Genomic DNA, 26,374 nt, shown 5'->3' on the forward strand with positions numbered 1-26,374 from the left:
CACTGTTCACAATTTTGGAGTGTCACCACATAAAAAAGTGACAATTTTAAAGGGAAAGTAGGCACATTAGCAGGGAAATATTTAACCAAGTACTAGAGGCATGAATGCCATGCCATGGGATACAAAGCTGCTTGTATACGGTAATGTATTATTTGCAGAATATTTAGATAGCCCTATCACAATTAGACTGTTTTCTCTCTTGTGAAGCTAAACACATTTGTCACACAGATGGTAATTCAAGAACCTCTGACTGCAAGTCAAAGTTGACCAATACTTCAAATATACCAATCATATGGCTTTACTTAGAGAAGTCAGAAGCCAAAGGGACACTTAAACACCTGAAGGAGTCAGGCTGACTCTGTTGCTCAAATTAAAACATCGATTTTGATGACTTGGCAAAGTCTGATAGCTTGGCAAAATGAAACACCTTCCAAAAGCAGTGCAAATTGTACAACAGGCTTTTAATGCTCATTAGGCATACATACAATGCTATAGGCAACATCCCATATTTATGAAGCAATACAAAAATACTGAATATATTCAAGAGCACATATTTGTTAAATATCTGAGTATTTGAAACTAAACTCTTGTTATATTTACCCTTGTCCAGAAGAACCATATTCCCATATTTCGAATCCCTGCCATTGAAGTGAAGATAAAGTACATAACAATGGTTGTGATAAGAATATAATCAAGTGGAAAAACCTAAAACAAAACCACAAACAGTTAGAAAGGAAAAAAGGTCTTCTCCCACTCTGAGTAAGCAGCTTCTACTTCTGTAGCTTATATCTGAGGTAGTCAGTCCTGTTCAAAAGTTTTACATAGCTGACTCCAAATACAGCAAACATAGCTTGCTGCTAATAGAGCTTAGACAATTAGTTTGGGAAAGCACTAAGCATCTTTATTAATTTAAGACATGCCTTAATTTTGAAGTGCTATACATTTTTAGACCAAGAAATACTTAATTATTTTAAATATGCCCACAGAAGGACAAGTCCACAGTGGCTAGAGTTATTTTAGGACTGCATGCATGTGACTATTTTTCAAATCATATTTACATACAAAATATGATTTTTATATTTACATTATTAAAAGCTTGAGATAATATTGCTGCTGAACAGTACTTCTCAGTGAACTACAAGCTTAGATATTCAATAGTTTTAAAAGCCATGGGGCAGCAGTGAATTGTGCTGACCCATTATACAAGGAACATAGGAATAACTCAGCTGGGGAGGAATAAAATGCTAGCTTAACATTAAAGCTTTTCTTTTTCTCAGTTTGCTCATGACAAACTCAAATTTGTATGTCTACTTGCTGACTTCCAACTCTACTAAAGTTAACTGATGTATGTTTCTATGTTGGGTTTGCTTCCAAGACTAATGCCTTACTATAACATATCCAATGTAGCCTATTTTTCAATGTGCAATATACTAAAAAGTGAAAAATTGTATTTACTTCACTAAAAAGGCCTAAGTTATCCAGTACACCAACTAGAATATATGTAGAACAAGGGATAAAGTTGCTTTTATTCTGTTCATAGTAAATATAACTGCTGTCATTCTCTGTTGGCACTGTATTCACATCAATATCAGTTTCAAGCACCACCTTTCTTCCTCAAACTAGATTCCATTCACCCAAGTTTTTCATACCAGTAACTAATAACTAAAATTTAATAAGGAAGTTGCCTTGCTTTTACTGAACACACATTTAGACAATGTTGTTTTAATTAATTACTTGGGGAGAAGTTTAAAAGAAAACAGAAGAGCATCCTTACATATGTATATCACCACTTCTTTACTTACTCTTTGAAGAACTGGTAACAGCATATTCAATGGATTGGTCAGATTAGTTCCTAGAATTATAAATCCTGAGTCGAAGCCAGCCGAATGCAGAGCTTTGTCCAAACTGAAGTAATTAGAAAGTGTGGTAAGTACTGTGGTTTTCCCAGACCTTTAGCTTCAGTTTAATTTAAAAGGGCAGCTCAGAAGAAAAAAAACAAACTAACTGAACTAATCTCAGAGAGTGACAGCTGTCTAGCATCTTTACAGACACATGCTTTGCTTTACCACACCCACTGCACTTGTTCTGTGAAAGATATATGATCTTTGCATCTCCTCACCATTTTTGCTTTTCCCTAGTTTGGGTTATAAAGCTTGTTTTCCCAGTCTGAAAGATCAAAAACGCCAACATTTGAGACCTCTGGTTAGTGTGGATTCACATTGAAATCTACGAGATTTGCAGCTGGCTATGTAGCTTCTGACACCATGAAACCATTCCAATGTAATGCACATCAAAATGGATTAAACATGTCATCCACTGCAAGACTTTAAGCACCTGTTACCCAGTCAAAGAAGTAGCTGCAATAAGATTCATTCAAGCAAGCAGAATACTTCTGTAATCTGAATTAAACTTCCTGAACATATACGTCTAACTTCTCTGCTGAATCAGAACTGTTTTCCACCTGAAACATGTTCTTTCTTCAGGCTTTTTTGGTACATTTTGCTTCATTTTAATATATAGTATAACGAAAAGTGCAGCTCTATTGACAGAAATGTAACATGGAAAAGAAGGGGGCTGAGACAAACCACCCAAACTTTTATATTAGAGCAGAAACCAAGTAGTTTAAATGGTCAAGGAAAATGCTGAAATGTACTTACTTTGACAAGAACAGAGAGACAGTGAAGAGTAATGCCACGATGATGAAGAACACACCCCACACAATCTACAAGTAAAAATTTGAAACAATTTAACTCTGTTGCAGTTGATGCAAGAAGTGAACACTTGCCTTGGTTTCAACAACAAAGTAATGATCTTGGAGCACTTCTGAGCTTAAATACACTTGAAAAAGTAACTTTTTGGTAAATACTTGAGATCAGTGCTCACAAAATTTTTAACCTTTTAAACATAGTTTGTCAAGTACATCACATGCTCTAGTGTAATACACAAATCTATCCCAATGTCAAAAGTGACATTAAGAAAAGAGATGAGGTTACATTTAATGAACATAGTATTCAGCAGAATTCACAACTTGTATTCTCAATATTATGTGGAAAACCTTAACTATGTACATGCATTTAGGTTTAGTTAAAGAAATTAGAGATTGGTACCTTGAACACCCCTGTGTGTACCTGGGTGCTCACCTTCCAACAGGAGACAACCTGTGCATCGGTTACAAGGAACATCTCACCCTACCTGAGTAAAAGCTTCCTCCTGTAGCTCAATTCTGAAATACAGTGACTGAGTCACTTGGGAGTGATGAAAAACTCAACTAAGTCCAAATGTCATGTCTTCATTAAAACACAAAAAAAGTATTTTTATTATGGCCTTCCAAATACAGCACTGGAGCCAGGAACTGATTCTCCAAGCTGTCTCAACCAGAAAACCTCCTGCAGTTCTTCCTGGGTTATCAGCTAGTTATTCTCCCTCCTTCTGACAGGTTTTCTCCCTCACCATCTTTTTCCTGGGGAGCTTAGGGGACAATACACAGAAGAGAGCCCAGACAGGAAACCTATCCAGTTAGAGTTCCAACAGTTTCACTATAATTTCCTGGAAACCCTAGTCATGGAATACCATCAGACAAGTGCACCAAACTTCCCAAAACAACTTCCCAAATTTTCAGATTGCTAGACCTGAGACCTAGACAGAGTTATTTCAAAATTCTATATGCAAGAACACAATGCATGGTCTTCCACGTGAATGTGGGAGTTTCACAGTATTTTTACTAGCCTCAGAACTTGGCACACAACCATCACGAAAAGGTTAAGAACCTTATTACAGCTGCTCATTAGACACTCAGAGATATAATACTATTACTGTTCATTACATTCTGAAGATAAACTTCCATCTGCAAACTCTAGCCCAATATTAGAACACCACTTATAGAACAACTCAAATTATGTAGGCCTTACTAGATATAGGCTTAGATATCAATACCAAGGTAAGTACTAAGTTTTGCATTTCCACATAATTAAATGTACTAAGACTATCTCACCACAGCAAATTCCTACTAGGTAGGTATTAGCTGTATGAGAAACAGATATTCAAAATCAATTGAGGCCACGAGTCTGAATCTCATTAATTCTTCACTATCTTCACCCAGCTGTGGCCACTAGACAGGTATTTGTATCTCCTCTGGAATATGCCTGTCTTCTGAAGTGACATCTAAAATTGAGAAATGTCAGGGTTAGGGGTTTGCCTCCAATGCCAGTTACCAGATCAGTCAAACTAACCTATTTCATGGAAAATTCTGAAGTGTTACTAAGATAACACTTGGAATTCTGGAATTTCAGACTTAATTTACTCTGAGCAGAAATGATCCACAAACAGTTGGTACTTGTTGCCTCAAAAGTAGCTTCCAAAAATTGTTAATATTCACCCTGTAGACAGATGCCAAGCTCAGCAAAAGAGGTACTGCTCCAGAGCATGGAGCAGACATTTCTATCCCAGCCTGTTAAGAGGACTGGAACAGATAACCACACTTAGCTCACGGGGAATCCCACATCAGAATAATAGGATATTTTCTAAAGGAAGCTGCAGCCTACAGAGATGCCACATGTGCTTCTGATAGGAACTACAGCTCATGGGAGTCCACTCACACTGGAACAGAAACAAAGTGTGAAGAGGAAGCAACAGCAGCATAGAGATGTTATGGATGGTTGACAACTCCCTATTCCTTTTTGTTCCACTCCAGAGTCAGGACAAAAGGAGTTGAGCCTTGGAAAGAAAGTGAGGATCTCTGTTCATGCAGATCTCAAAACAGAGCATTTAATTTTCCTATCTTCAGTATCTCCAGTTTGTTACCAACAGCTGTGAAGTACATCATGAAAATACAGATGCAATACTGCCAATTTATTATTGTTGAGAAGACTTCCACATTTCATATCCTATAGTTTTGTTCACATATTGAACAAACATGGCTACGTTTACTCTGGCGTTGGCTTTCCCTAAATTCTTTTTTTAAAAACTCATAGTATACCACATTTCTCTTGTTGCTGAGAATATCAGCTAGAAGTATAAGAAACCATAAAAAGGAGGCTATGTTACATTTCGTAGAAAGAAAATAGACTAATTCAACATTACTCAACAACCCCATGTTGGCCAATACTCAATTCCCTGGGATCTTAAGATATGCAGCTTTTGACTGAATTGAAAAACTAACAGCTTCATCTTTGATTTAGCTTTGAGTAAAAAAAAAAAAAAATAAAAAAAAAAATCATAAAATGAGGCTATCTACTCCAATAAAAAAGTTTTGCCTTTGTTTAACAACAAATCACATGCTAATAGATACTTAGCAGTAACAAAACAATTACAGCAAGAACACTTGGACACTATACAAAGAGAATATGATAAGTTTGAATGTAGACACTAAGCTAACACTGTAAGAGACCAAAAGACTTAAAGTACAATTCCGAACACATTCTGTTCTGTTAGTCTCAATAAGAGCCTCCCAAAAACTCACCATCCCAAATATAAAGCAGAAAAAGGATTCTCTATCTAGTACTTGCTTCACAAGAAATGGAATTTCTCTTGAAGTCTGAGAAGCAGACATATTTGAACAGTAATATCCAAATTGAAGGCGCTGAAGGTAAATGTTGTAAAACAGTAAGCAAAGCTGCAAGATACTTTCTGCACTTCTATTGAACAGAAGTACTACATATGGATATTGAACAGATTTTCACCTTTTCTTAAAGCCCAGTTGAACAATTGACAAGTTATATATCTGCAGAGACATCCCAAATTCTCTTCAAGCACGAGTAAAACAGTTCTGCAAGAGTTACCATGTAATTAAGTAATAGACATTACCACTTCACTAGTCAAATCAAACAAGTTGTCTGACATGCTTCATAGCACAACCATAGTCTAAGAAAAATCTGTCAGGAAAAATTATCCACCTGCAACTCTGCTTTAGCCTGTGATTCATGAGTCAACAACTCACAGTGACGGTCACAGTTACTGAGAGAATACAAAGCTTTCACACCAAAAAAAAAAAAAAAAAAAAAAAAAAGGAAGACACTGGAATACCATCCAGATTGTAGGTGATAAGCTGTGAGTAACTAATGCACAACCAGAGAAGAGAAGTGGCAAAGTCCCAGAGACAAAATATATGGCCAACATATTTCTCAAATTTGAGCTTTATGTAAAAGTTACAGAAGGTTAATACTATTACACAAATTGTATTATGTATTTTTTAGATGAAAAAGAAAACTCCAAACTGTTAACATGAATAGCCAGGGGTATTCATCCTTTCAGTGAAAGGGCTCAGTACATTTGTAATGTATCATAGCAAGACAACTCCACTAAGAATTGCACACTGAAAGCTTTTGTTCAGCTGCAATTTCAGCCCATCACCTTCAGCACTCAGCATTAATAGCAATGACAGAAGAAATTGTTTACAACCCACCTGCCTCTCCCCAGCTTTCCCAAAAGCAGCCTACAGTTGAAAAAAATGCTGAATTTTCTTCCTACATCTAGCTGGGCAAGAAATACTTTATATGGCAATACTGTTCATAGAAGTACTAGCTTTCAAAGCCAGGTGAAAATCAAAGTCCTAAGATCAAAGAGATCAAGATAAAAGCTTTGCCCCAGTAACTATCTCCTTTGCATTGGTTAAGTATCATGACATTAAGTTCTATTCAGCTAGCTTACTATTTATCAAGTAATTCCTTGGCAAGATGCTTGTTCCAAATGCATATATTATCAAAATGTCTCTCATTTCTGCTAGATACATGTAATTTAGATTAACCTAAGCTGACAGCTATAGAATTCTTCCTTCCTCTCATTTTCATATGTTGGATAAAAAAACAAGATATTCAGATTTTCTATGGTAGAAGCATTAAAGTAGATCAGCTACAATTTGTTCATTTTTAATCTTAGTCAGGGTTGAGGCAAAGTAAAAGGTTTTCCAACAGCTCAGAATTCACTATAGGGCTATCACTGTGTAGTACTGGAGTAAATAAAAAAAAACAAAACAGTTGATATTCAGAGAGGTAATCAATAAACTTGACCTATAATTTATGTGGGAAAAAGGAAGTTGGAAGTTATTCCAATTTAAGTATCAAAAAGTGCTAAGTTTCACCTTTAGAGGTCGAATAGCTTCACAAGCTTTTGTCCACCAGCTTTTCTCAATAGACTCCAGATGCCTCTCTCTCCTTCGAAGTGTCCTTAATCTCTCTTCTAGCTGGTGTAAAGTCCGCCTATCCCTCGATGACAGAGGACGACCATCTCTGCACTGGTTACAAAGAGTGCAAAAGATCAAGAGTCATCAAATCAAGGAAACAGACTTGACAGATACTTAAATTATTTACAACAACTCTAATGGATTTGTAGTATATAATTCACACATGTATAATTCCTATGAATATCAAGAGGACGAAGCACAGAAGTCATAAGCTGCAGAGGAATTCCTATTACGTAGCCAAAACCACTTTTCACAACGAAAATGTCCAAAAAATCTATGGCTAAAATGGTTTAAAAGCACAGCCATGATCTGAAAAGCATGATCTATCCTGAAAGAAGTCCATATTTTGTGTGGAGGGTTGAACACTCTGATTTTCAGGTCACTTCCCATTAAATTTCATGAATAAGCCTATGTATCCAGCTCAGCATTTATTTTCTTTCCAACATTCCCCTAGTTAATCAGCTATGAGTAAGCTATGTTTCTTGAGCAAGAAACATAGCTCAGATAAGAGGTAGCATCACCCCAAGAATTAGTTGAGTGTACTAGATTGATTATGTTTAAGAATGTATTTTAATTTTGAGCCTCTAAATACTGAGCAGGAACCACTACACTCTGCTGTAAAGTGAGTAGCGCATCCATACAGCTCAGTTATTTGCTATAAGCAAAAGCAACAAAATGGGCATTAGGTAGCTGAACCAAAATTGTTTCTAACATTGATGCTAGTGTATTACAAAGTCATACTTGGATAAAGACTCTTTTACAGAAGGAAATGCAGTAAAACTATATTTTAAGGTTCTGAAATTCCTTAATTTTCTCTTGTTTTAAAGGATCCTTCCGGCAAACAATATAACACTTCATAACAGTGAAGCCAAAAAAAAAATTAAATACATTTGTTAACAAGACTAAGACCACAATATAGGCATACATAACACTTAAATTGGAGATTACAATGTACTTTTAATAGGAACACATGTACTATACCCTATATAGCACCTCTGTGACTTAAAAAGGACTTTCTGACAACAGCTCAAGCTCCCAATCTGAAAGTTCAAGCTTCAATTATTTAAGACTAATAAAATAAACCTACCAAATGTACTAATAATATAAGAACATACTATATATCTGAGTAGTATACCTTCATACTTCTAGTTTTAACTGTTTAGTACTCTCAGTTACACTCTTCACAACTTAATGCACATATAACTGAAGAACTATAACTTCCATTACAGAATGAGGCAGAATCCTGACAATTATTCACCAGCTGCACCAAATTATCACAATCCAACAAGGTTTTCTGTATTAAGTAATGATCCATCTGTCACAAATTTCCCATTTTTTTCTCATCTTGATTTCAGTAAGGAATGACTTCAGTGCTGTAATACTTCAGGCAAATTCAAAACATGATAATTTAAAACAGACTACTTTTTCAGTTCCTTTATTCAACAAAATATCTAGAACACTGAAGGTTCCCACACTGTGTAGAGGTAAGCCAAGTATCAAGGGAAGACTGTTGGAACTGCTTCAACATCTCTGAGGTCTACTATCACAGAGTGCACAACAGCACAGATGGACTGCCAGGATGGAAGCAAGACACCTCAATGTCACTTCTCAATCAAGACTCTGAAAACACTGGTCAAGCCATTACCTGAAATGGGTTGAAAAGAGAGGTGGGAGAGCTCCCCTATCATCTTATTTGTAAAGATATCTTACCCTCCTTTGGCTTGCACTCATAGATTGTTACAAGTGTCTTGCTATTATGAGGCACAGCATTCCCATCAGCTGCAAAACCATCATGGGTTTACAAATGGTGTTCGCATCTTAGGGATATTTAAGACTCAGAACACTCTCCATATGTATGTTTTTCAAAGAAATTATTTATAACAGCAAGGTGCATTAACTGGGAAGCAAGAATATCTGGAGCTGTTATTTATTCATCAAGATGATTAATAGTTTGATGAATCTAAATCATGACAGCTCTATGTGGCAAGTATCCAGTTTTAACTACACTGCATTGAATAAACCAACAAACTGGATGCCGTTTCTGGTAGCAGACTGAGGTTAATATCTACAAAGCATCTCTTCCATCCAAGCAGGCCTAGAGAAGTTTGAGGTCAATTTGTTAACACTTATTAGCTAGACACAAGTAACTACTGCAGGACTGACAAAGAATTTAATCATTTCTACACAAGTGACCACATGTGTTTCAAAGTAACTCAAATAACTGCAAGCTACTCATTTCTGGCTTGCTATTCTTTCTGGAACAGAGACTCTTCAGCATGACCGTGAACTAGTAAGCAAGAGAAACAAAAATCATTAACAAAGTGAGAACAGTGAAGATCATACCTTTGATTTAATCCTCAATAAATGTTGCTCCACTTCTTCAATATCTTCAGTGTTCTCTAAACGCTCATAAGATGCACTGGTAGTTCCCTTAATCAAGTTTAGAGGCAGAGCTGACATACCATAAGCCTTAAATAAAAAGGAAACACACATACTCAATTTTTCTGCCATATATTTTCATCTGATAAGGCTGCTTTATGTTGTAGCAATGAGGTATCACTACTAGGTGTTTTTTTCACCCTATCTGCATACTCTTCTTAAAGCAACCAATTCCTTTCCCCTTTTGAGCAAAGCATAAACATATTATGCAAATTGCAGCATCCCACATCATTCCAGTGGTACTTGTCTCATGACCAATCAAACAGGTATTAAGACTTCACATAAGCACAGCACACTGATGATTTATCAAACTAGCCCTTGTTTTTTGTAAAACACATAGCTTCCAGAAACCTTAATTTCCCCACTTTAGATCAAAATCAACATTTTATGCAATATAGAAATTTCTAGATATTGAACATTAGTAGTTTCAGAAGCAAAGCATACACAATTTCTTTGCAGCCAGTAGTTTTTAAGATGCTTTTAAAACAAAAATTGAGTTGAAAGTACCTAATTTACTAAAACCAAAATTCTGCAGTAAAAAGGGAGCAAAAGTTACATAAACAACTGAACTCAGTCACATTCCAAGACTGCCTAGATACCCATTCACATTCATAAATTTTGTTGGAATTTATTCCTCATTATAAATTCTAAGTCATTCAAAGTGTTTTGCCAGCTTCTACATCAAATCTACACACAGATTTTTCTAATGCAAGGGCCAAAAGCTTTCCACTAACATAAAAGAAAGATTTTTGAGGCAAGGTGAGCAACAAGAAAACGGCATTACTTTCTCTCTATTAAGCTATGATTCTTATGGATCAAGGCCAAGATCAGAAGTATCTCCAGGAAGTTTGGCCATTTATGGCCATTAGCCATAAGCCTCCAGTCTGTTTATTGTGGATCATATGTTGTTTTCTTGGTGCAGAGCTCAGCAGGAAGGTTCTTTTCTCCCTCAGCAATAAACACACAATTTTACTTTGATGTCTGAGCACTTGCTACCTTCAAAGAATTGTTTAGATTGAAAAAAGACCTCTAAGATTACCCAGCTCAACCAGTAACCTAACACTGCAAAGTCCACCAGTTAACCATGTCCCTAAGGGCAATGTCTACAAATCTTAATTATTTACAGAAATTTGAAGAGCAGTTTTCTAGATAGTTACAGAAATATCACTCCCTCCTTCAAGCACAGCTTTACATTTCCTAGTGAGAATACAATTAACACAAAGCTAGTGTGTTAAAAATGTCACCATACATGCTGTCATATCATGACTTTTCTGTACACAAGAGACAATTTGACCTGCTTAGACACCTACTTCGACATATTAAATCTCATGCACATAATCTAGAGCAAGGCACTATCTATTTTTTTGATTGTATTTTTTAATATGGCATAACTTAGCCTGGACTTGACAACTGCCTAACAATTTATGTCAGATCTCTCTCTAGACTATCTCCTTTGAGACTACTGAGCTGCTTTGTCATCTACATGAGGCTGCAGATATTGTCTATCTGAACTTCAGGAAAGCCTTCAACACCATATCCTATAGTATTCTCTTGGAAAAGCCAGCAACCTGTGGCTTGGACAGGAGCACTCTTTGCTGGGTTAAGAACTGGACGGATGGCCAGGCCCAGAGAGTGGTGGTGAACAGTGCTGCGTCCAGTTGGCAGCCAATCACTTGTGGTGTTCCCCAGGGATCTGTGTTGTCCCCAGTCCTGTTTAATGCCTTTATTGATCATCTGCATGAGGGGATTGAGTCTACCATTAGCAAATTTGCAGATGACACCAAGCTGGGGGGGAGTGTGGATCTGCTGGAGGATAGGAGGGCTCTGCAGAGGGACCTGGACAGGCTGGATCAATGGGCCCAATCCAAGGATATGAGGTTTTACAACATCAAGTTCCAGGTCCTGCACTTTGGCCACAACAAACCCCTGCAGAGCTACAGGCTGGGGGCAGAGTGACTGGACAGGGGCCAGGCAGAAAGGGCCCTGGGGGAGCTGATGGACAGCCAGCTGGACACGAGCAGCGTGTGCCCAGGTAGCCAAGAAGGTCAATGGCCCCTGGCCTGTGTCAGCAATGGTGTGGCCAGCAGGAGCAGGGCAGGGATTGTCCCTCTGTGCTCAGCACTGCTGAGGCTGCACCTTGAGTGCTGTGTCCAGTTCTGGGCCCCCAATCTAGGAGGGATGTTGAGGTGCTGGAGCAAGTCTGGGGAAAGGAAACAAGGCTGGTGAAAGGTCTGGAACACAAGTCCTGTGAGGAGCAGCTGAGGGAGCTGGGGTTGTTTAGTCTGGAGAAAGGAGGCTCAGGGGGGACTTTATCCCTCTCTACATCTCCCTGAAAGAAGGCTGTAGCCAGGAGGGGGTTGGTCTCTTCTCCCAGGCCACCAGTGGCAGGACAAGAGGACATCATCTTAAACTTCTTAAACTGCCACAGGGGAGGTTTAGGTTGGACATAAGGAAGAAGTTCTTCAGAGAAAGGGTAATGAGTCCTTGGAATGGGCTGCCAGGGGAAGTGGCAGAGTGACCGTCCCTGGAGGTGTTTAAGGAAAGACTGGATGTGGTACTTGGTGCTATGGTCTCGTTGACACGGCAGTGTTAGGGCATAGGCTGGACTTGATCTTGATGGACTTTTCCAACCTAGCTGATTCTGTAAAAAGCACTACCCCACAATTCTCTTCTCTAGGCCAAACAGAAAATTCCTTTAGCTTTTATTTATGGGTTGTTCTCTACAACTTGGTAATCTTGTCCACAAGCCTTCATTGGAGCCTCTGCTTATAAACAAAGGGACCAAAACCAGACACAGAATTTCCAGGCTTTGGCTTTGGAAGGGCCAAGTACAATGAAAATGCCTGCACTCTTGCCAGGCAAGCCCTAGACATCCTGCTGCAAAGCACACTGCTGGATCATGCTCAGCTTACTGCCCACCAGGACTTCCAGGTCATTTCCAGCAGAACCATCTCCCAGCTGATCAGACCCAAGCACTAATTGTTGCTTGGAATTAACCCATTGCAAGAAACTACCTTAATATCCTCTAAACCTGATGTCATTCTTGTTGGCCCAGTCTTCCCATCTGTCAATGCTTGTACGGTGGCTCTTTGTTCTGTTTTATCTACTTCTCCCAGCTTGGTATTTTTCAAACTATATGATTACTCAACCCCATCACCCAAATCAATTATGAGGACTAAATAATATTTGGCCCGTACTGATGCCAAAGAGCTTACTCAGGTCAGCTAGTAGCATAAATACAGAATTTAAAGATTTAAGGGACATATGAACACCATACAAGATTGTAAACTAGAAAGCAGGCTGCAATTTATCTGAAGTCCATCTCTGGAACCCAAAAAATTTCTAGCCAGTGCCAGTATGCAGAAGCACATAAGAGATTACCATGACAATGTGCCCAAACAATTTCACAAACCTGAGCTTAGAAATAGATTTCAACATCTGAGGTTCCCACCTGTTTTTCAAACAGCTAATAACACATCAATTAACATATCAAGTATTCACTCTATGAAATAGTTAAGAAATAAAATCCAGATCTTTAAAGCTTAGACTAAGTTTCTACAAAGAAAAATACAACTCTCAAAGTGATGTATCGTTTTGCTGTTTTTCAAAATGTGAACTACATACTTGAACATCAAGATTGCTCTAGTGAAAAAGGCTGCCTAAGGTCCTTCCCTGAATACAGAAGATGCTAATAGTAAGATGATTATGCAAGTAAGGCCCACATCAGTGTGGGAAAAGGACACCTTGGTCCTTCAAGATAACAATATATAGAATAAAGGACATAAAGATGAGTCATCTCATGTGATGTGTCACAGGTCTGAACAGAAGCTGTATTAGCTCATTTTCAGGGCTGCATTTCCCTTCAGGCTGATGAAGTTCAAGGCTGTCCTGGACAAAATTTTAATCCCCTGGGTTAGTACAAGTGTTAAATTATTCAAGGGCTATTATTTTAGGTATCTGCAACTTAACAAGCAAACAATGTATTGAGGATAGCAAAGGAAAACAAATCAAAGACATACACTACAGCCAAGAGAGGGCTTAGTCCTGAAATAAACTGTGGGTTCAAAGTTTGCAATATGAATCAACACATATCAAAAGAACCTTTAAAGCACTTAACATAATTTATGTACATGAATTAAAATTAAACAATTAATTAATTCTTGACATGCTTATACCACTGAAACAACTGATTACAAGACTTATTTTTAGGCAATAATTTTTTGTCTAGAAGTGTTGAGTCAAATAAGAGACGCTGTACCAAAGAGTAAAACCAGACATCTAAACATAATAGTCAATTACAGTATACAAGCAGTTTTGTAACATAGGTTCTTCAAAATTAACTGAATCTGGTACTAAACACTAACTGTTCAGGCTTGCAACACATGTTGCAAGGATAGGTCCCTGAGGCCTCAGGCTCTATCTCTGCTCTTACTTGGATGCTGGATCAGCTTCACTGAAATCACATTTTTGAGTAGGAAAAAAACAACTTATTTTAGAGACATCTCCCCTCTCTTGAATCACCACAAGTGCTCAACACAAGAGATCACCACTATCATTTAGCTTAAGGGCTGGAAGTCAAATCCTAAGAGCTCACTACCTATTACCTCCACGTTAGATGCATCATCCATGAGCAGCTGTCTTGATCTCATTTGAGTTTCTGTCCTTTGGCATCTCTAGATGGATGAAGTTTGTACTTACAGACTTTTTAAAGTATAAGGCCTTCTACTCTAAAGGATATGGGGGAAAACACAGAACAACATACTGCAGCAGAAAACCCAGCTTCCCAACCCTATTAGTACAGTCTCAAGAAAGCTTTTGAGACTCCCATCTTATTTGTTACTCATGGAAGTGGTAGATCAGTCTGAGACAGTAATTTGAAAATACATCCATCTAAAGCAGGAGCCTGTAATTCCCATGAATGCAACAAAGAGATCAATCCATACCTTTATGCAGTGTCAGTTGGCACTGAAAAGCAGGGAGAAGCATGCTCTACCTCTTCTCTGAGCATACCACTGAACCCAAATAAACTCCATGCTCCAAGCAGAGCACTAAATACCTTATGAGAAATTACATGAGCATTGCGTCCAATTTACTTAATCTCCACTTACTCCCAGGTCCCTTCCCTTCTCATCCTGCAGCAGATTGAGTCACTCTTGTCATTCACAGGGAAGATTTAGAACAAAAAGTTACTGCTCTGATTCTTAGTCTCTTGCAGACTCAGTAACACTTGAGACCTGCCAAACTGACATAACTCATGGCCAGATAAGGGAAGTCTCTTATTAGTTGCCTGCTATGGTAATGATAGTCACTTAAACAGAAAGAAGAACAGAAGTTGCAACAAGTTGTAAAATCACGTTTTACTGAAATTGTTGCATCAAGCAAATACTTCAGGGATAAACTCTTGAGTATTAAAAAGATCCAGAAAGGTTTTCCACTGGAAACCATAACCTCTAGTGTAAGATTTCTAAATTGCACAAACTATGAAAGAGTTCACCAAAAGGGAATATTAAGGTGGGAACACCTAATCATCAACCACATCAGCCAAAAACACATATCAGTTAAGAGGAAGACAGCAAATCACACTAAAAATAATATAACAAATTACTTAAAAATAGTTAAATGACTTAAAGCTGAACACCTACTGCAAAAAGCCTGAAGCCATCAGGCATTATAATTTAACTGCAAATTGATTATGCTTCATTTTCTAATCTGCTATGTTCAGCTAATATGATACGGTCAAATGATTAACCTGTGGCCCAAACAGGATAACCTCTCCTTGTTAGAGATCAAACAGAACAAGTAATTTTTCTCATTAGCTTGGTGCACAACCAGAACTAAAAATGAAGATAGCTTAAGAACTTTTTCTGGTTTAAGATATTAAAGAAATAAACTTGTGATTTCAATAAATTATCAAGAAGTAGCATATCAGAATGACTTCCTACTCCATTTATTATTAAGGGTCTACATATCATGCAAGTGGGCTTTAAAGTGGTAACACTGAAAAAGATGTAGATCTAGTCTTGTGCAAGAAGCACAAGCATTTCTTGCACAGCAGTGCCCTCTAGCGAAATCACAAAGCCAAATTAAAAAGAAAATTCTTATAACCACTATATAAAAGACATCAGAAATGCTCTCAGCTTTAAAGACACAAATATTCAAAGCCCTATTTTCTTACAACAGCTTATTTCAATACTTCACCTCAAGGTGTGACCATGAAAGACAAAATGCTCAGTTCTACCAACTAGACTGACAAAAAGGCATCTATTCAAGTTAGAAAGAGCTAAACTATTTTTAATATATGCAGGATTTAAAAAATACAGTCAAGTATAAGCTAATTTTCTTCAATACAAATGTCCCAGTTAAAAAACCTCTCCATATAAAAAATTATTTTGGTATAGAAGATGCTTTTACATACTAGTAGCCTAATTAGCTTTTTATTTGAATTATGCTAACCATGAGGGAAGTCACAGGATACCTTTTACCCTTCATGACAATTGACACAGTTCAGTTGCTTATATTGAACAGTTTCATATGGATACAAATCATCCTTACCAGCATTGCACACTGGTCAGTCCAATTAAATAGCCTCAAGGGAGGTGCCCTTTCAGGTGTCACACCAACACAAGAAACACTGAGTTTGTATAAGAGGAACTGGGACTCCACCTAGATTGAAACTGTACCTTCTCTGTGCAGCTGAACTGCACAGTTCTCCTGAAAAGTAATCTGAATTTACAAGGACTCATAATCTGCTTTCTTCTAAAGCCACATCTCCATCTCTGACTACCTACTCATACTACCATTCAAAAATAATTTGAATTCAAGAATCTTATTTGCAGAATATCATCAAGCATAGCAAATAGTGACAGCAGTTCATATATATTCTCTTAAATTATGAGGGGTAAAGGAGAAAGCCTACTAAATGCACCTGAAGATGGCAAACTCCCTCATGAACAGCTGACCATATGCTTCTTCTAAAAATCTCATGGCATACAGCTTCAAAAATCATTCAACGTGTTATCTGGAAAAACTTCAGTTTTTCATGGGAAATTTTAGCATCCAATCTTCAGTTGCCATGAGAGCACAAAACTTTTTGAATAACATTGTTATAACAAAAGCTCAAAGCATGGAACAGATTGAGCAAACAGAACAGGTAGCTTACTATGGCAACTCTTGTATGATCTGCAGGACACAACATGAATTTTGCACTGACCACTGTTTCTCCATTTCTATAGTCTAAATCCCTACAGTATAATGCTATACATCCACTTTCATTCCTCATTATGTTTTCTCTTTACCATACAGACTCATTATTTGTCAATGTTTAAGTGGACAAAATAGCTGTGAAAGAGAACCCTTATTGTAACTCAGTTACAATATTGACCATAATTATTTTGCTTAGCTGTCACCTTCTATACTGCTCCATCAGGCTTAGAAAACCATTAAGAACCAAAAGATTAAAATTTTAGAACTGGAAAGTAGACTAAAGTACAAAACTATCATTCATCCACCAGTTTAATATCTACAGATGTAGGAATCAGGCTCTTAAAATAATCAAACTAGTTTGTTATTTTGGTTATTTATTGCTTCATAGAGAGGTGAACATAATGAAAATTACATTTCTATATCAGAATTGGCACTGAAGCGATTAAATAGCAATAATGATGAATGCTACTAACATCTCAATTTCTCAATAGCTGTTTGAGGTCTGCTTAAAAGAATATCACTAGTGAATGAGTGCTTTTAAGGGTAGACAGATTCTAAAAGGTTTTAAGCTCTTTGATTGTTAACACCAACTGGAAAGGTAAAACAATCTGGACAAAAATTAGGTGTGAAAAGGTCATCACACTTCTGAGTAGACAAGCTAAGCTTTCTAACATTTCCTCTTTCAGGACAAAGAAAAAATGAGCATTTTATAGTTGCATAAGAAATTAAATAATGCTTATTAAATGTTTGGAAAAATTACAAAGCTAATTATAATCATCCTTCAAGGACATGCTAAATGAGATGCACAAGACCACTCAAAAATTAATCTGCCAGTCGTTGTATGAGTACTCATTATTCTGTCTTGAATTCAAATAGCAATCTGGAGCTGACAACAACTATTGTTCTAATACCTAAGGCCACATAAAACCATTTCAATGCAAAACACATTAATGAAAGAATAGATGCAAACTACATCATCTGTGAAACTGTTTAAAACTCTCCCCGAGCCAAAACTAGCATAGCACTGCAGGCCTAATTTATCATTTTCTTGTTACTATTCCATATTTATAGACATAGAAAGCTGTCAGTATAAATCATCAAGGTCATGGATTTGCAGAGCCCCCTGAAGATCACATGTGCACATGTCTTACAAATCAATTTTAAGCATCAAGTATTGTACTTCAGTACAATATATCAGGTAATGCCAAAAAAGTAGACTCTGTGATAAAGCATAAAAACAGAAAAGCAACCACCAGTTAGGGATTATGTTGAAAATTGTGACATATCAAGATATAGGTCTAAATAATGTTGGTCATTTAAACACTGCACATACTTGAGAAAATAAAATCTATGTTTATGCTCTTGCCAGTAACATTAACGTATCAAGTGAATATTTGTAGACTTCATCTACACTATTTTATCATTTCCCTTTAAAAGTTAAAAATTCAGCATACACATCTTTCCTAGTTGCATTTTTCTTGTCCTTTCCTGGTATTCAGGAAGAAAATGCAACATGAAATTTTAGTATTATATTGTAAAAAAACATGCTAAAAAGTATCAGCTCAAAGTCAGTCAAAAGAAACTTAACTGCAGCTTTTATACTTTTGCATCCATTTACAGAAGGAAGCAACTTTGCTTTTTGTCCAACCAAGTTGCAAAGTTATGAAATTATAGAAAAATAAATTTGTAGATTAAGAATAGGTATTAAATTTGCCAATTCGTACTAGGGGAACAACCAATCTTCCTTTTACTTACCCAGCTTCTGAAAATTGCCACCTACCAAAGTACTTGAAAGTTCTTACTATCTTCTGACACACACTAGTCCTGCACGAGCTAGCAGTTATTGAATCATAACTGATTTTCTGAAATTGCATAATTTTTCAACAAAGTGCCCACTGCACTCTTCAAAACACTAATTGTACTGAGGTGAATAAATAATAGTAAGAACCTCAAATATTGTCTTCTTTTTTTTCCCCACAAACCAACAGCTCTGATGGAATAAATAGCTGTCCAACACAATCTAAATAAGGTCATAACAGTAAAATCAGTATTGTGCAAAAAATTATTCCAACAAAGAACCAATCTTATTGTCACCTCAACCATTTCATATGCTAGACCCAAGCTTTAAGAGAAGACACCTCACACCATGAGATACAACACAGTGTGACCCATTGGTACCACTGTAAACTCTGCAGATCCACACAGCAGAACACCTGAGGTTTGGAAGGACTCTGGAGGTCATCTGGTCCAACACCTCTGCCCAAGCAGGGTCTCCTAGAGCTGCTTGTCCCATACCACACAGATATGGCTTCTGAGTATCTGCAAGGAAGAGACTCCACAATCTCTAAGCAACCTGTGCCAGTGGTCAGTCACCCTTACAGTGTTTCAAATTTGTGCCCTCTGCCTCTGGTCCCATTCCTAGATACCAGTGAACACAGCCCATCTCCATACTCCTTGTACTCTTCCTTCAGGTATTCATACATTTTGGTAAGACTTCCCTTAAGTCGTCTTTTTGTCCTGGCTGACAGCCCTGACTCCCAGCCCTTCTCATAAGAGGCAAGTGCCTTGATTTATCTTTGTAGCCCTTCACCAGCCTCCCCTCTACAGCTCCATCTTTCTTGTACTGAGAAGCCCAGCACTCCAGGTGTGGTCTCTCCAAGGCTGAGAATAAGGACAGTCATTAACAGCCTGCTGGGAATATTGCTAGTGCACTTCAGAATAATATTGCTCTTCTCTGCAGCATAAGTGCATTCCTGGCTCATGGTTAACCTGGTGTCCAACTCCCAGGTCCTTCTCAGAGCTGCTTTCCTCCTGAGTGGTCCCCCTGCACATGCACACATTCATTCCTCCTCAGCTTTGCATGTTCCCTTGCTGAATTGGATTATGTTCCTGTCAGCCCAGCCCCAGTCTCCAGTCTAGCAAGGTCCTTCTGGATTGCTCCAATATAAACTCCAGAGGGTATTCTCCCAGTTCTGTGCCATCTGCAAGTTGGCTGAGAGCTCTCTCCCATCATCCTGATCAATGAAAAAGTTGAACAGGAACCAGTATCAATCCCTGGTATACACAAGTGACTGCCCTCCAACTAGTCTCATGCCACTGATGACCATCCAGTGGGCCTAGATAGGCAAACAATTTTCAATTCACTTCACTATCTGCTCATCCAGCCCGTATTTCACAAGCTTCTCTACAAGGATCTTATGGGAGAGGCTCAATGTGAGCTGGTCATCCATTTTTAAAACATGGTGAAGCCACATCAACAAGAAATGCTGTTAGCATGTTTTAACAGTAAAGTAGTGTAAAGAGCTGAAAGCTGACATGGGAAATATTACTCTGAGAACAGCTTAGCTCTAAAGTGTTCATTAAAAAAAAATTTGAAGCTTCAGAATTAAGTGGTATGCAGATCTGTCCATAAACTTGCTTCCAGAACTTCGAATTATGTTTAAAAATGGTACTGTAGCAATATGAATAAGATCTAGAAAAAACTCAAACTATTATACACACTTAGAAAGAAGTCATGCTCTTGAAAAGAATTCTGCTTGACCACACATCTGATGGATTTTTGGTTTCCTTGGTCCTAACCTATATGCTTGCTACAGTCCAAGCTTTCGGGAAATTTAGACAATCCAGTTGTACCCACATCTTAAAGTGCCTTAGGAAGAATAACTGTCCACAACTCAAAAGTGAAACTCTGCATTTTCTCTCAAACGGCGAGAAAAGCTCTTCTCTATACATATCACTAGATCAAGTTTACTGTGATTTTGATGTTTGAAGCCATAGAAAATAGCACCCAGCAACCCACTGAACTGTAGCATTATCTACATATGTATCAGTCAGTGACAAGTGCTCAGTTATCCACAACTCCAGTCCAGCACGATGCTTCTATTTGTGCTGTCCCTCAACTGTCACCTTCACCCCATAATGCCAACATATCAAATGCTACAACACAGTATCATCTGATAAGATTTCTGTTCTTCATTGCATTAACAGCTCACCATGTATTTCAGAGTAATATATTAACCCAGCCGGGGCCTTGAGAGGTCCGAACATTGGATTGATCCTTAAAAAAATAGGTTTTAACTAGATTAGTCCTTGGGACAAATTTGTTAGTTCCATAATTTAAACTGCAGCAATTTACTATCTCAATAACACCACCCTGTTGTATCCCTCCTCCTGTAGAAGCAGGAGGGTTTGCTTTCATAAAGAAAGCCTAAGAGCACACACATGCTGAAGTGAGCTTCTGCTCTCTATTTCTATTCAAATTCAAGGCTACCTGCTGGCAGCAGCAAAGCCTTTCCCCTCCCAAACTTCTCACAGTACTGTATATTATCACAACACAGAAATTCAATTATAGAGCAGCCATAATCTAATTCTTCATGCTGAAGGCCACACAAAGCAGTACTGTTAACATACATTTAACTAATTGTAGAATGGATATACTGAAATGCCAGGGACTTTAATAAAATCACTTCATTCATCTCTTTCATGGTTTCTTCCATAAATAACATCTTAAGATGAAATTGGTCAACTGCAGTCACAGTATTCCTATTTATTTTTAGTGTTTTGTGTTATAGTAAGTATTTAATGTAAAGCAATTTTTAATTAAGTATGAAGGGATTTGCTATCATATTACTTATTACAATACAACTTTTATTAGATAAGCATTTAGCATAGATTTTTTTCTTTACTGTGAATGAGTACATACAAGACCAGATATACCTGTTCTCAGCTTCCCCTTAACAATGCAACAAACTCTGGCACTGAAACCAGCTGAGGATATTCAAAAGTCAGGGAAAAATAAAAAAATTTCACTTATGTCTATACTACAAATCCTCAACTTCACTATGTAAACCACAGTTCTCAGATCACCTCCATCCAGAGACACAGGAACTCAGGTGTCCCCACATGGTGCTCCCAACTACTCTTTTTTCCATCATCTACTAAGCATTTCCAGAAAATTGAGATTTTCTTTGTTTTTATGTTTACTCTTACATACCAATGCCCTCTTTCTGTGCTTAAAAACAACAACTAACACCAGTGATCAAAGAGTTGTTTGATGACTAAGCACAAAGATCTCCCACCTTTGAAAATGGGGATAACAATTTGATAGGCAGCAGAAGGCTGCCTGAAAAATCATAGGAGCCTAACTACTTACTTGTGAGATATCCAAAATCAGCACTAAGCATTACAAACAATGCCCTACAGACTTGTCTGTGCACTCAAGTCTGTCTCATCTAGACGTGTTTTTTTGCTAAACACAAGGCTAATACAGCAAAAGAAAAACCACAAAAAAAACCAAAACACTGCACAACACAAACATGGGTAACTACCAAGAGAAAGTCTCCTTCCAGAATTGTATTCTCCTCCTCTGAAGCAGAGGAAGTGGAGTAATCCAAGCTGGTAAAGACAGACTACATTCTGAGCCAACCTCTCCCTGAGTTTAGGGAAGGACAACAAGCCAGAAACTTTTCATTACTGAAGCAATTTTTGCTTTATGTCATACCATTGGTAAGCCCAGCCCACACTGCTGCAAGTAAAAATAGCTTAAATATGGAGCCCTGACCTTCACTGCTGGTGGAAAAGGTGTTATGAAAGCTGTAGAGCATAAAGAAAACACTCCAACTTAGAGAACAGAACTTCTAATGGGTGTTTTTCACTGTCGGTGACACATTTGTACCTCAGTCCATTCATATATCAAAGCCAGCTCACTGTTTCAGCATAAGATTCTACAACTGCCTGCAAACAATGATAAAAAACTCACATCACAGGTAGGTGACAACCCACTCCTGTGTGAGCTCATGCCCAAAACTAGTGTAAAACAGCTCTTCCATTTCTCCCACTCTCCCTTAACACCTACTGTAAAACAGAACAGATAGTTCCAGCAGGATGAAATACAGCAGTTAAAAATAAAGGAAATCAATTTCACACTCCAGGCATTTGCATAGACAGCTCAGTGGAAGTTTACAAAGCAACAAATTAGCCCAAAAATCTTAGTAATTAAGGGATTCAGATAAGAGTTAGTTTTCATGCTTGATGTTTCACCTCGTTTATCACTCAGTACTTGTGTAAGTTGCAAATACATTGACACTAAAGCAACAATATTGAAGATATAGGTATTATCTTCATCTGAGAAAACAGACAATACAAAACACTGAAGTTTTGAACATGGATTTCCAGATTCCACGTATTTCCAGGTTCAGCTAAGTGTTGAGGACAGAAGCATACTGTGATACTCAACTGAATGGTGCCTACGATCAATCTGGGTTCAAAAATAAGTAGGCAATAAATAACACTGGATGTAAGAAATATTAGCAGCAAATTGAAAAAACTCCAAGAATCATATAAACATTAAGGTTGGAAAAGACCTCCAAATTCATCAAGTCCAACTTTTAACATAATTCCACCATGCCCACTAAATCGCATCACAAAGCACCTGATCCGCTAAGGCTTTTGTTGCAGAATGCTTACATTTCAATCAGGAATAAAGTCGCTTTATTTTCACAATCTCACATTTCAGATGTTTGCTAACAGTTATAAAAACCATACAGAGCAAAACACTGATGATATTCTCCCAGCTAATGAGTTTTTTTTTTTGTTAGTCTCATGGCTAAAAAAGCATTATATGTGCTCTTAAGCAATGTAATGTAGTTGAACAAGAAATTAATCTTTTCTTCTATAATTAAGGGAAACTAATTAAAATCTGGCATGATATTACAGGCTAAGTGGAGGTCTAGATCTTTTTTTGACCATTACATGATCTAGATGTCAGCAAAACAGCCTGAATAATTTAATGACCCATGTCACTTTAAGAAAAGGTTTAAAGTAATAAAATTTATCATCTTGGTCAGGTTAAAGCACTTAGCCAATGGAGCTGAGAGCAATTCAGCTCACCTAGGATACCCACTAGCTGATCCACCCAATTGCTCTCCAACCTACTGCACAAACCCTGATGGCCACTGAGCTGTCAGGGTCCTGACACATCTGCAAACCAGTACTGAACTGCCTTCCATAATTCTGCTGTAACTTACACCAGCTGGAGAGACAGAAAACCATTAGCTATATTTGTTACTCATTAAGGAGTCTCAAAGTAGTATTTCATAAGCATCTTACCCCCTTCCCACTTTCTTAAATCCTTCTTCATTTGGAGTTTGCCCGAAACTGACACCTCCTTGGGTACCAATGCTTCAAAAATAATTTACTGCATAAGCTATTGCTACAGAGGCACTTAGAATTCACTAGCAAAGCTACATGGGAACAATTATGTTAAAGCCAGCTCTAATAGAAAAAACATTATATTAGCAAGGACTTAAATATTAAAACCTGTCAGAAAAACAGTAACTTCCGAGAAACTTTAAAGCTTTATCTGTTATCAGTCAGTTATCTTGAGCTTTTAAGCAGCTTGTTGTAAAATTTTACTTTGATTACAAATTAAAACATGTAGCATTACAAATACTGATTATTCACTGAATGAAGAAACAGAACTGACTGGGAAAGCAAATGACAACATAAACATTAAATGTTGGCCAAAGCTAGTAGGATTAAAACAGCTTCTTTTCTTTCAAGGCAAAAGAAAAAAAAGAGTCAAGCAGTTGAACTAACATAACCTTAACCATACTGTTTTAGTATTGGTTATAGAATGAACCCCTCCAAATCCCTCTCAGAAAGAGCTGCAGTACTTTACCTCCATATCAACCCTAGGCCACAGTTCAATGAATAATAAAAGTGCAACATTTAATTCTCTACATCAGGGTAGAGAAACAAAGGCTTAAGAGAAAGAAAAGTCAGTGACTGTGTTACAAATCATAATGTGACATCCCCTTGCACAAACACATCAAAATTAAGCCTGATCTGTGCTCAGTACTGAAACAGTGGTCCTTAAACTTGCAGAAAGAAGTTAGAACTTAGAATGAGTGTTTCAAACCATGAAAATCTGGAGTTAAAGACACTGCTGAATCTTTTTAGGATGACAAGTTTTCCATACAGATGGAGCCAGTGATAACTACAAGTGTCACAAAGGTAAAAATCTGAAGACTTTGCATAACAACTTACTGTGTAAGTGATAGCTGCCAACATTCCAATCACAGTCAAGGAACTAATGGAAAATGAAAGTGCAGTCAAGCCGTCTGCAAAAAAAAAAAAAAAAGCAAAGAACTTGTTGAAAATACAGTAGATGTATCAGAACACTTATTCCCAAATTAGTTTCCAGAAGAGATTTAAATTCATGAGAAAGAAGAAAAAGATAAAGACATAGTTACCAGTCACAACTCATATGGAAAATTTACCTAGAAGAGCTTTTTGACAACAGTAGATTCTTTACCCAAAATTGCAGGATCCAGGACAGATTCTTGTCTTTCTTACAAGCTCACAGAACTTGCATTCACCCAAATGGTTGAAAAGCCACAAAGGAACTTGCTCCCAGAGCTCTATAATACTTCTTAAAGACTTATTTCTGGCCTGTCCAGCATGCTGTCATCACTTGCACAACTCACATGTGCATTCTGGATGGCTCATCTTAGTTTTGTTTGCTGTCACCTGATTTTTCCTACTAAAAGCACTATCCAGAATCGTACAAGCATGGATCCTTCAACCTACCAAAAAAAATCATCAGCTTCACTCAATGTTTATACAGACCAACAAACTGGAAAAAGTTCAGGGGACTATAGAGCTATTATAGCCTTAGAACTCTAGTAATTAAAAGAGATAGACAAGAGTGACCAAATAAAATGGCATTTAACTCCCTAAAACTTCCTGCATAATTCTTCAAAACAGGTCTGGCCCTGATCTCACCATACAGGACATCACAGTGGTTTTGGATACTTAGTAACATTGAAACTTACAGTAAATTACAGAAACTAACCTTCAGCAAACAATTTCATGTTTGTGCTCAGTCACAGCCACTATGTCCTCCTCTCTATTCCCACAGATATACTAACCTGTTTCCTTTCTTATTTATTGAACACAGCACTAAGCAGTCACAAACTGAGAAATCATAACCTTCCTCTTTGAGAAACTGAACCCTTGTTCTGACCAACCCTACAGGCCTCCTTCCAAAACCACCAAAAACTAACAGAATAGCACAACCAAATCCAACTTCGCTGCCTAAATCTCTCCTTCACTATTTTTGCTAGATAATACCAAACAACCTCCCCAGAGCTAAACGCCGTATGTTGCTCTTTCAAATACTACAGCTATGTTTAAAACTTCTTTAAAAAAAAAAATCAAATAAAACTTAAAAACCCACAGAAATAAGCCTAGCACTATTTCTCCTTCAGTAGCTATGAAAATTTGAGTTGTTTCTCAAGTTTAGTGGAAAAAAGCCCACATGAGTGACCTCTATTTGTAACATATCACACAAGGTACTTGCATGCCATATTTGATAATGCTCCTGTAAAAGTATTTGAAACCAACATTTAAGATCCATTTTAAAAGTCTGAACTGCGCTCAATGGAACATTAAGAAACTAACTGGCTGAAAAATTGATAATTGTATACCAGAAGTATATTGTCAGGTTTTGCCTCAGTGGATGAGATCACATTCCTTTCATAATCCCACAACCAA

At 37.5% G+C, this 26,374-nt stretch overlaps 1 protein-coding gene across 2 annotated transcripts in view; it reads right to left on the reverse strand.

Moving 5' to 3' along the window:
• LMBRD1 (LMBR1 domain containing 1) overlaps positions 1-26,374 on the reverse strand; it is a 66,886-nt gene that overhangs the window by 16,923 nt on the left and 23,589 nt on the right. For both annotated transcript variants that reach the window (XM_056487572.1, XM_056487573.1), the window contains exons 7-12: positions 24,866-24,939; positions 9,521-9,646; positions 7,076-7,228; positions 2,658-2,722; positions 1,803-1,905; positions 601-705 (exon numbers count right to left, since the gene is read on the reverse strand). In XM_056487572.1, coding sequence (XP_056343547.1) covers positions 601-705; positions 1,803-1,905; positions 2,658-2,722; positions 7,076-7,228; positions 9,521-9,646; positions 24,866-24,939 — 626 coding nt within the window. The remainder of the gene's footprint in view (positions 1-600; positions 706-1,802; positions 1,906-2,657; positions 2,723-7,075; positions 7,229-9,520; positions 9,647-24,865; positions 24,940-26,374) is intronic.

Source organism: Oenanthe melanoleuca, chromosome 3 (assembly GCF_029582105.1).
Source record: "Oenanthe melanoleuca isolate GR-GAL-2019-014 chromosome 3, OMel1.0, whole genome shotgun sequence".
Taxonomy (NCBI): Eukaryota; Metazoa; Chordata; class Aves; order Passeriformes; family Muscicapidae; genus Oenanthe; species Oenanthe melanoleuca.